Here is a 12,288-nt window from a genome sequence, read left to right on the forward strand (position 1 = left end):
TGAAGTTTAGAGTGTTATGAAGTTTAAATCCGTACATTTATAGTCTCTTGGGCCACTATGTGACATAAATCTAATCATATTTATTATGTGAATTTTAGCAGTTTATTTTTTTATTATAATATTTCCCTCTGTATTATGAAGTTCTTAAGGAACATCTCCCTATCACTTCCACATACCTTTTGCAATTTACAGTGTGAATTGGCTAGGGTGTATGAGACCAATAGCTTGTTTATGTTTGCCATTTATGTTTTACTTGATGGTTATGTTGATCATGTTTTATGTAGTTTTTATTGCTGTGTGGTGAGGTGCTTATGTTTAATATTTCTGTTTCAGAATGTATTTGGTACAAGGTGAATAATTATGAATGTGAGAAAGAATTTACAAACTTGCTGGATACGGTCTTCAAGGCAGAGTGCTTCTTACAAGTAAGAGTCCACTTGTACACACTCCACCGCTTCTTACTAAAAGGTCTTTAGAGACCTATTATGAACCTTTCCTTGAGTGCTTAACATCTTTTGTAAACAATACTTGCTTAATTCAAAACTCATAAAAAGAGCCACATTGAATTAATATTTGTCTTTATACTGTCAGATTTGAAGAAAATTATATGTTAAGTTACATAAATAAGAGAGAATGGCCTAGCCTGACCCGTGGTGGCACAGTGGATAGAGCGTTGACGTAGAATGCTGAGGTCACAGATTCAAAACCCCAAGGTCACTGGCTTGAGCGAGGGCTCATCAGCTTGAGCACAGGCTCAGTGATCCCATAGGTCACACTGGCTTGAGCCCAGAGGTCACTGTCTTGAAAGCCCAAGGTCTCTGGCTTGAGCAGTGGGTCGCTGGCTTGGCTTGAGCCCAAGGTTCAATCCCCAGTCAAGGCACAGATGCGAAACAATCAATGCACAACTAAAGTGAAGCAATTACGAGTTGATGCTTCTCATCTCTCTCCCCTTCTCTCTCTCTCTCAAAAAAAGAAATAAAAATAAATTTAAATATAATGTTATTTTAAAAAGAGAGATGGAATGGCTTATAATTTAAGAGAATAAACTTAAATGTAATAAGATGTTTATTTAATTGTATTAGCCAGTAAGATAAATCTCATAGGGTCACTACTGTGTTCTTATAATCAAAAGACAAATTTTAATTTAAAATATGTTCTAGCCGATAAACTGTTTGGCCTGGGTAACCCTGAGTTGTACTTTAAGCAGCAACTCAGTTACCAGCACCACCAGCAAGCCTTGACCTCGTACCCCATGTGGGTTAGATGCTTGTTCTCGGGGCTCCCTCAGCTGTCTTGTGTTTACCTGGATCACGACCCTTCCAGCATCTATTTTTCTACTCATTTTGAGCTCCCACTGGGCTGGAACCATGTCTAAATTCTCTGGTGCCTGGTACAAAACAGGTGCTCAAATGTTTGTGGAATAAATCTGAAGGATTTGGTGTGAACCCATTGGATTGGAAATTGGCTGTGGAGGACACTGGTGAGAATAAAGGGATAAATTTAGATTGACCTTTTACGGTTCCTGCCTGGGAGGATTGATGATGACATTCAGTGAGAAAAAGAGTATAGGAGGAGCAGACTTGGAAAGAAAAAGATAAATTTGATTTAAAAGATGCCTGTGGGACAACATCTTAGAGGCCATAAATACAGGGCGGGGCAAGCATACTCTTGCCCCAACCTGTAGTAGGCAGTTAAATAAGGATTCTAAGGTGCAAGATTGAGAATTGGGCTGGAAATACAGATTAGGACTCTTCATGGTACAGGTGGTGGTTTTCGTTATGTTATGGATGAGACTGTCCTGAGAATTCATGTTATCAAAAGAGGGTCTAGAATAGTTCTGGTGCACACTACTGGTTATGGCTCAGAACGACAGAGGAAGAAAGGAAAGCCTGCGTCCTCACTTTGGTGGAAATGTAGACGGCCTAGACACGCAGGCCTTTCCGGATGGAACTGCCTAGAGTTTGCATTTGGTCAGTGGCCTCTCATGAAATCCCAGCCTTACTATATAGCACTGTATACATTTTGTTGACTGTTGAAGTGACTGCTTGTACTCCAAAATAATACAATTTTATTTATCTTTAAAAATATTTTGTAACTTTTTACAGTTGATGAAATGTATGGTATTTGAAAACTGTTGACAAAGATAGTAATATGTCTAAGTATTAATCATCTGATCCTTTCTATGGGAAAGGCTGGCACCTAACCCAAGGCTTTTTAAAAAATATATTTATTGATTTTACAGAGAGAGAGAGATCTTGATTCATTTTTCCATGTATTTATGCACTTATTGGTTGTTTCTTATATGACCCCTGACCCCGGGGATCAAACCCACAACTGGGACGACGCTCGAACCAACTGAGCTACTCGGCCAGGGCCTAACCCCAAGGCTTTTAATTATATTGATGACTGAATTAGTCTAAGAGTGAAACAACTGTATCACAGCTTAAACTGGTTGTTTGGAAGGCAGTTAAGACTGTACAGTTCCAGCCTGACCAGGCAGTGGCGCAGTGGATAGAGCATTGGACTGGGACATAGAGGACACAGGTTCAAAACCCCTAGGTCACCGGCTTGAGCCTGGGCTCATCAGTTTGAGCATAGGGTCGCTGGCTTGAGCAAGGGGTCACTTGGTTTGCTGTATCTCCCCCCCCCTCCGTCAAGGCACATATGAGAAAGCAATCAGTGAACAACTAAGGTGCCGCAATGAGGAATTGATGCTTCTCATTTCTCTCCCTGTCTGTCTGTCCCTCTCTGTCTCTCTCTCTCTCTCTCTCACACACACACACACAGACACACAGACTAGCGTTCCATAAAAGGTTTTACTGCCGACTTGTGTTCCAGGAGGGGTTTGCTTCCTGCGAAGCGTTCCTGTATAAGAGCCTTCCTCTCTGGGACGGCTTCTGCTGCCGGTCACAGTTCCTTCAGCTCGTGAGCTGGATTCCTTTTAGCAGCTTCTCTGGTATGTATCATGCAGATATGCAGTAATGTGTAAATCAGTGTAATATTAATTGAAACCATCTGAATAATCTTTTTTTTTAACTCCTAGAGGTGAAACCATTTATTTTTGATGGCTTGGCACAGCTTTTCTTTACATCAACCATTTATTTCAAGGTAAGGAAAAAAAGCATCTTTTTTTTTTTTCCCAGGTGATTTTGAGAGTGAATGTATTAAAGCTGGGGACAGTGAAACAAAAGAAGGGCTTAGGCTAGAAGTGACAGGAGGGGGCCTAGCGGCTCTGCTTTGGCCTCTAGAGACGTTATAGGAAAAGTGAGCCAAGGTGGGGCTGCTGTCACTCACTGGGAAGTCAGAAGGGGGCCCTGGGGGCCCATGAGGGGGTTAGCCCAGGACAGGCTGCCGCTGCCCACTGCTCCCCTGGTTGCAAGTCCGGTGGGGAACCTCAGAGTTTAGGAGAGAAAAGGAAAGATGCCTGCCTGAGAGGGAGGAAAGGCGTGGGTGTACGTCCAGAGAGAGCCTGCCTCAAGGTAAAAACGTATCTTGCTTAGCCCTGGCTGGTTCACTCAGTGGTAGAGTGTCGGCCAATATGTGGAAGTCCCGGGTTCGATTCCTGGCTAGGGCACACAGGAGAAGCTCCCATCTGCTTCTCCACTCCCTCCCCCTCTCCTTTCTCTCTGTCTCTCTCTTCCCCTCTCGCACCAGGGCTCCATTGGAGCAAAGTTGATCCGGGCACTGAGGATGGCTCCATGGACTCTGCCTCAGGTGTTAGAATGGGTCTGGCTGCAGCAGAGCAATGCCCCAGAGGGGCTGAGCATCGCACCCTGGTGGGCATGCTGGGTGGGTCCTGGTCAGGCACATATGGGAGTCTGTCTCTCTGCCTCCCAACTTCTCACATCAGAAAAAACCCCCACTTATCTTGCTTAGATTCAGTGGGGAATATTATCCTATGGCCGGTGGTACAGGATTCCAAACCCACATCACGGCAGTGGTTTACTAGCAGGATTATGTTGGGCTTGGACTTGAGGTGCTGCATCACTGAAATCAAAGTTAATGTTAATGCAGTTTTCTATTTTTAAGGTTTTTGTTGCATACAGTTTTCTTGAACTGTTTTCTCTTACAGAAGATGACAAGTGGATGAACAGGTTGCAAATATATATTAATAGGACAAACTGGGAAATACTTAACATATTTGGTTGGATCGTTGTGGTTGATCTTTCTGTATGTACACTTATTCACTTCACAATTATTTATTGTGCATCCAGTATGTGCTGGTGCTCTGTTTTTTGTTTTGTTTTGTTTTGTTTTTGGACACAGAGAAAGACAGAGAGAGGGACAGACAGGAAGGGAGATGAGAAGCATCACTTGTTGCAGCACCTTAGTTGTTCACTGATTGCTTTCTCATATGTGCCTTGACTGGGGGGCTATACCAGAGCCAGTGACCCTTTGCTCAAGCCGGTGACTCCACGCTCAAGCAGGAAGAGCCCACGCTTAAGCCGCCTCGTCAGGGTTTCGAACCTGAGTCCTCCGTGTCCCAGTCCAACTCTATCCATTGTTTCACCGCCTGGTCAGGCTAGGTGCTTTTTTTGACACTGGAAATACAGTAATGAGCAAAGCAAACAGAACTCCCTGTGACCTCATACTGCATATTTATAATATAGTCTTTTCCTGCTAAGAAAATTATTCCGACCTTGTATAGTAAATTGTGTTACTATTTTGAGGCATTCTGTGAGAAGACCACTGTGGCTTCCAATAGTTCTACCTGAGTTTGAGAGCCATTTTCTTAGACAATGGTTATTCCTATTCCAAAAGAGTGACAACAGAATGTTTCTTTTATAATTTTTCTTCATCTTAATTCACCTACTTTTGGCCATATTTGCAGGAAAAATAATGTGTCCTGGAGTTTGTCATAATCAAATGGCATTTTATTAATTATCACATTAACTTGCATTTTAAGTTTATTTCTATTATTTGTAATCTATTACCAGACTAATATCATTCATATGACACTATACACCACTTCTCTTAGCTAATATATTTTCAGGAATTTTATTTTACAGCTTTTTGTGTTTATCTCCTGACGTCCTAATTTTGTCATTCTTTAATTCTTCTTTTTATTCCACCAGTCTAAAGAGCTGCATATGTATATATATTAGGTTGAACCATATGAAATTGCCGTTTTTGTTGATCAGTGATGTTTGACAGTTGGCAATTTCATATGGGTCAGCTTAATCAGTAAATATACCTTTAAACGCACACACCCGCCCATGCGTATTTGGGAGTGGGAGGTGGGGCGGGAGGGGGGAACGGAGAAAGGGAAGTAGACAGTGGGCCAAGGACGGAGCTTGGGAACACTCGTTATTTTATTCTCAGCTGAAAAGAAGAGTCTAGAAAGGAACCTTTTCAAGAAGTATTAAAGTGTCATGTTATTAACCAATTTTATGCAAAGAAATTTAATTTTGAAAAGAACCAGAAGAACAGTAGTGCCAAGTAAATGGAGACTATAGGCTATCAAAGAGTAAAATAATAATACTGTCTGTCATATATCCCAGGAAGATCCAGGATGGTAAGGACCAAAAAAAAAAAAAAATTGGGGGAATTGATTATACAGAGGTTTAGCTACCTTTGTGAACAGTTTCAGTGGAGTGTGGTAGAAGGCAGATTGTGGAAGTTGAGGAGTCAAGTGAGAAGAGAAGAGAAGGCAGTGAGTGTAGACTGTGTTTCAAAAAATCTGGCTAAAAGGAAGTAGAGAAATCGCCATAGTGGGCCTTCGAATGAAGGGAAGATTGTGGGTTGTTTTGTTGTTTGAGAGAAACCTGAGCATGTTTGTAGATAGACTAGAAGGAGCCAGTTGAGAGGAGGGAGAGGGCTTGCAGATGGATAATGGTTGGGGCATAATTGATGGTACAGGGTCTCAGAGGGAGCAAGAAGGTTCTGGTTTAAGACTAGATAGAGGGAGCCTGACCAGGCAGTGGCACAGTGGATACAGCGTCGGACTGGGATGCGGAGGACCCAGGTTCGAAACTCCGAGGTCGCCAGCTTGAGCGTGGGCTCATGTGGCTTGAGCAAGTCTTACCAGCTTGAGCCCAAGGTCACTGGCTTGAGCAAGGGGTCACTGGCTCTGCTGTAGCCCCCCAGTCAAGGCACATATGAGAAAGCAATCAATGAACAACTAAGGTGCCACAATGAAGAATTGATGCTTCTCATTTCTCTCCCTTCCTGTTTGTCTGTCCCTATCTATCCCTCTCTCTGTCTCTCTCTCTGTCATACACACACAAAAAAGACTAGATAGAGGAATTTTCTTGAATGGATGTTGAGGGGTTGGCAGGTACCACTTACTCTAAAACTGGGGACAAGGGCATATAGATAGGTGGAGATCTAGCGTATTTTTCACTCCATAAGACACACCTGAACATAAGACACACCTAGGGTTTTAAGGAGCAAAATAAGAAAAAAAATATTTGCCTGACCTGTGGTAGAGCAGTGGATCAAGCTTCAATCTGGAACGCTGAGTTCGCAGTTCAAAACCCTGGGCTTGCCCGGTCAAGGCACATATGGGAGTTGAGCTTCCTGCTCCTCCCCCCCTTCTCTCTCTCTCTCTCTCTCTCTTTCTCTTTCTCTCCCCCCTCTAAAATGAATAAATAAATAAAAATTAAAAATAAAAGGTTTAAAAAATATTCTGAACCAAATGATGTGTTAAAATATTTAATAAAATACCATATTTTTTACTCCATAAGACACACGGACATTTTCCCCTCCACTTTTTTGGGGGGGGATTGCCTCTTATGGAGCAAAAAATATGGTGTGTATGTGTGTGTGTGTGTGTGTGTATGTCTATATTAGACATACACACACACACACACATACACACACATTTGGAAGATAGGGCAAGAGATTGAAATACTTTGTGACTAAAAGTGTTATCTAAGAGTAAGAAGTGCATTATAGAGGGTAGAAATAAATAGGGCGGTTCAGCCAGGGTATTATGTGCCTAGAACAGCCACTGAGACAAATAGGGGATGGAGCTGATTAAAGTAAAGTAAAGTAAAAGGATTATTGAGTTTTGTTTAGGGCCCTGGTGAAGGTGGAGACCATAAATTTGGAGTGGTGCCCATCTGTATAGTTAGTTGTGTTTCTCTTCAGGTCAGATGTAGGAGCACAGTGAGGTTAAATCAGTTGGGGTTTTGCTGGTGGAATGGAGTGCAGGGGAGTTGAGAATGACTGACAGGGAAAAGTGACATTAAAGTGAAGAATCAAGGGACTGAATGTCTCTGAAGCTACAGTGCAAGAATAACTAGTTGAAGTTGCGGCTGTGAGAAAGCTGGGAGAAGAGGCGATCATAATGAAGAAAGGGTAAGAGTAGACTTCGGTGGTGGCTCAGTTCAGGTTATGGTAAAATTCAGTGTGTGGCTGTGAGTCACTAAGGTAGAATGGAGGTGAAATTTATTCAGTTCGAGGTGAGGGAACTGAAGCTGAAGTATTGGGCTAGTCGTGTTCATGAACGCTGATATACTGCGCTGTGGGTGGCAGGACTTGAGGCAGAGTGCTAAGGCTCTCTGAATGAGATGAATTTCCAGGAGGGAGACAGCGCAGATGTGGAAGGATAAAAGGAAAAGGTGACGTCGTTGGATAGTGTCAACATCAAGGGAGAAATATATATATATATATGGAGAGAAGTAATCATTTGGAAATATTGTCGAAGATGGATAGCATTTGTGACGTGTTCAGAAAAGCAAAGGGTGATCAGATTCATGACAAAAACTGACTAGCAAAGTGCAATCTGAAATGGGGTCTTTGCTCTTAGCCTTACAAATTCAGCTAATGCTCCTGCTAATTAGGTTCTCTAGTTCACAAAATATTTGTAAATATTCTAAAACAAGGCAGTTTTTTTTCCTGTGGCACCTGATTAAATAGAAGATCCATTTGATTCCTCTATATCTTTTTAAAGTTGACTCTTTTTAAAAATTTTTTAAATTCATTTTAGAGTGCAGAGGGGGAGAGAGAAGGGGGAGGGAGGGAGGGAGAGAGAAAGAGAAAGAGAAAGGAGGAGGAGCAGAAAGCATCAACTCCCATATATGCCTTGACCCAGCAAGCCAGGTTGTTTTGAACCAGCGACCTCAGCGTTCCAGGTTGACACTTTATTCACTGCGCTGACACTATTCTTAAAGGGAGATTAATTTCTGATTTTATATTTACCTTCTAAAAGAAGGGACTAACACTTTGTGCTCATATTAGCAGTGAGGAGCTGGGGCAGTGCTCACCTCCAAGTGTTGAAGTGTAATATGGGAATGTATTCAGAGGAAGCAGGGCCCTGGCTGGGTGGAGGAGGAGAGCCAGGATATGGTGAGCATAAGGAGACGTGAAAGTGGCCCGACCTGTGGTGGATAAAGTGGATCAAGTGTTGACCTGGAACGCTGAAGTCGTCGGTTCAAAACCCTGGGCTTGCCTGGTCAAGGCACATATGGGAGTTGATGCTTCCTGCTCCTCCCCCCTTCTCTCTCTCTGTCTCTTCTCTCTCTCTCTAAAATGAATAAATAAATTTAAAACAAGAAGACAGAGAACACGTACTTTGAAGAACACAAAGCTGTAGGTTTAGATGACCCTTGAAAGGAGGTTCTGAAACTGCACGTGGAAGATTTGGGGAGGATGGGGTCAGTGAAGGAGAAGAAGCACAGAGAAATGCCGAGTATAAGAAAGGCTAGGTGGCCGAAGGAGCTTTCGTTCACAGCTGAAAGTGAGGTGTCAGTTTCTTCCTGAAAGGTCCAGTCCTGTAGGGAATGTTTATAAGAGTTTATTTGAGCCAAACTGATGACATGCTGGGAAGTAAGATCTCAAGTGCCCCAGAGAGGGACAGTTCTGCAATTTCTTTTATATATTTGGAATTAAGGAGAGAATTGAAGGAAGATTCCATGAAGGTGGGATAAAGCAAGGCTGGGATTGGATCACAGGATCATTAACAAGATTATGAGCTCCCTTGGGGGTAGTCTGGCAAAGAGGGTTACTTCTGGGATTTCAAAGGTGTGTTAACCTAGATCCACAAGAATAATGAACAGTACTTGCTTGAAAACCTTTTACTGAAGGAGTTGTAGGCCTGCTGTAACTCCCCATCATGACCTGCTCAACTAGGAATTTATGATGAGATCACCCTGTGAGGTTACTTTCAGTCACTGAACTGATTCATACCCCTTTTTTCATTTCCATTCTAAAATAAGGTGACCGACTTTTTTACAATGAAAAGGACAAAAATAAATTGAAGAAAACAATATCGTAAATAAAAAACATTTTATTCATTGAAACAATAATACACTATAATATGATAAATGCATAATAAAAACATTTATAATATATTGTAATTATGCTTACATGCCTGTTAATTTTTAATAATTGTAAGAAAAAAGTATTCATTTAGATACAAATATGTCATATCGCACGCAATGGATCGATGCTGCATGGATTGAATACAGACATTTACAGGTTAGTCTTCCAATATCAAAAAGGAGGACATGTAGGAGGACACTTTTCGAGGGAGGACGGAACTTACAAAAGAAGGACTGTCCTCCCTAAAGGAGGGCGATTGGTCGCCTTACTAAAAGATATTCATTGAACTGCCTCTATGAAGTAGCAGTGAACACCCGGTCACTGGAGATGCGCTAGGCCATTGTTTATTGAGGATGTTTAAGAAAGGTTTCCTGTACTAGGTTTTGGTATGGATTGCTTTCTAATTGATAGATATGATGATTTATCCTTATAAACGCCCTGACCACACTTCTGTCAGAACTATTTTTATATGTCAGCGAGGCACTGGAAAATCAAGGCAAGGCCTGAGAAAAGAAAAAACTAGAATTGTTTGTTTTCCAAAGTCCCAGCAGACAAGATCAATTTTATCACCAACAGGTAGTCAATTGTAGATATAGACCAGGGCCCCCCAATCTATGGCCCATGGGCTGCATGCGACCCACTGAGGCCATTTATCCGGCCCCCGCCACACTTCCAGAAGGGGCACCTCTTTCATTGCATCCTGTGCTCCTGGAGTACTGTATGTGGCGGCGCTGCCACATACACTACTACTTCCAGTGATGCGGGATGCACGTGTCATGGCTCCGGAAGCACGTCATATCACTTGCTACGGCTAGCAGTGACAAATATGGAACCAGACATTGACCATCTCATTAGCCAAAAGCAGGCCCATAGTTCCCATTGAAATACTGGTCAGTTTGTTGATTTAAATTTACTTGTTCCTTATTTTAAATATTGTATTTGTTCCCGTTTTGTTTTTTACTTTAAACTAAGATATGTGCAGTGTGCATAGGGATTTGTTCATTGTTTTTTTTATAGTCCGGCCCTCCAACGGTCTGAGGGACAGTGAACTGGCCCCCTGTGTAAAAAGTTTGGGGACCCCTTGTAATAGACACGGGGTGAAAAGGGTGGGGAATGCTTATCTGTAGCAACTTCAAGGGATCTCTGATGTGAGAGAATGAGGGATGGGTGGGGATCTATTTGATGATACGATATGTGTTATAAATCAGTGGAATTTAGAGAAATAAGAGTCCGTTCCTGGGCTGAGAAGCTGGGGCCAGTCCAGTAGAGAAAATGGCAAAATACACTTGTGCTGACATTTGTCTTGTCTCCTGGAGACTGACCAGGTTGGAGTGGGGTTCTGAATTGGGCGCAGCCACTTCTGTGGTCCCTTCCACTTCTACGTCTCTGGTTTAGATTGTTAGTTCTCAATGCTATGGTATGTCTGAATGATTTTACAAATGATTTTTTGTTTTGTCCCCTCAGTGTAGTGTTCTTGAGACCCTGAAAGAGCTTCTGCAGAATTGGCTGTTGTGGCTATCTATGGACATCTACCAGAAAACTGTGACGGACAGTTCCCTGTGAGTTGTCTTACAGCGCTCCACAAGAGATGGGGCTGTCGGAAAACGTTTGCATGTGGAGTTCTGTAGTGTGGCGTGAGACCTAACTGTTATGTGCAAACAGTCATAACTTTTTGGAAATGTTTTTCTTTTTGTTATTTTTCACTCTTCTTCCCCACAATCCTGTGAGGAAGGTTAACTTTTCCAGTTTTAATATAAAAACCAGAAAGCAAACCCTAAGCACCTTAGAGACTTGCAGCAGTTAATATACAAAACATTGGAGAGCTGGCATTAGAACTTCCAACTTTGTCTTCCATTCAGTTTAGCTCATTTCATAAACCATGTTCGTATGTATGTAAAGTCAATTTTGATGCTAGCCAACAAAATCTGTAATTTTGCTGTACAGTTTTGGTTTTATGTTTCTATGATGTATTTTGATTATATACATTAATTTGTTTTCACTGTGGAATACAAAAAGCACTGAGGACCCTGGCCAGTTGGCTCAGTGGTAGAGCATCGGCATGGTGTGTAGATGTCCTGGGTTCAATTCCAGGTCAAGACACATAGGAGAAGTGCCCATCTGCTTCTCCGCCCTTCCCCCTCTCCTTCCTCTCTATCTCTCTCTTCCCCTCCCGCAGCCAAGGCTCCATCGGAGCAAAGTTGGCCTGGGCGCTGAGGATGGCTCCATGGCCTCTACCTCAGGCGCTAGAGTGGCTCTGGTTGCTGCAGAGCAAGCCCCGGATGGGCGGAGCATCGCCTCCTGGTGGGCATGCGGGAGTCTCTCTCTGCCTCCCTGCTTCTCACTTAAGAAAAATACAAAAGAGAAAGCACTGAATTTCCATTATGTTGGTTATCGTTAATGAGGCATGCTTTATCCTCAAAGTGAAAGTAAAAGACCGAATTTCACAGGATTGCCTAATTAGGTTGTTTTGACTGTACCTAAAACCTTTGGCTTCTCCTGTATTCTGTTATCTGCCAACTAATTTTTTACATTGTTTTAAAAACTTTGTATTAAATAAAATTACAAACATAATGAAAAGTTGAGAAACTAGCACAGTGTTGCCCCTACATGCAAATCAGATTTTTTAAAAGCAAAACCAGACATCATTTCAGCTGTTAAAAAGTGATACCAATGTAACACCAAGGAAATGAGTAGTTATTTATATCTTCAAATATCACTGTTCAAATTCCATATATTATCAGTTCCATTCTTTATCAAATGAGGGTCTTTTAGCTTCACTTGCAAATAGCTGGTGGTTTGCTTGGTTTAAAGATTAGCTCAGACCTATTTTTCTATATGCTCTTATCCCTAGAGTGATCTCCCATTTTGATAGGAGAATGGAGAATAGCAACTTCTCGGAAGTAGCTTGAGAAATTTTTAGTTCTTCATATTCATGACTGCGGTGCTCCCTGTATCGTGTCTCACTTTTAGAAGGAAATGGAGCATTTGTGGGGAGTGAAAACGTCTTGTAAAGCTGTGCTT

General features: G+C 42.1%; 1 protein-coding gene across 5 annotated transcripts in view; it reads left to right on the forward strand.

Annotated features, from left to right (window-relative positions):
• Positions 1-12,288, forward strand: part of CENPI (centromere protein I) — a 65,331-nt gene that overhangs the window by 38,115 nt on the left and 14,928 nt on the right. For all 5 annotated transcript variants that reach the window (XM_066250063.1, XM_066250067.1, XM_066250068.1 and 2 more), the window contains 4 exons: positions 334-425; positions 2,839-2,956; positions 3,044-3,108; positions 10,732-10,826. In XM_066250063.1, the coding sequence (XP_066106160.1) occupies positions 334-425; positions 2,839-2,956; positions 3,044-3,108; positions 10,732-10,826 (370 nt within the window). The remainder of the gene's footprint in view (positions 1-333; positions 426-2,838; positions 2,957-3,043; positions 3,109-10,731; positions 10,827-12,288) is intronic.

The sequence above is a fragment of the Saccopteryx bilineata genome, chromosome X (genome assembly GCF_036850765.1).
Source record: "Saccopteryx bilineata isolate mSacBil1 chromosome X, mSacBil1_pri_phased_curated, whole genome shotgun sequence".
Lineage (NCBI taxonomy): Eukaryota > Metazoa > Chordata > Mammalia > Chiroptera > Emballonuridae > Saccopteryx > Saccopteryx bilineata.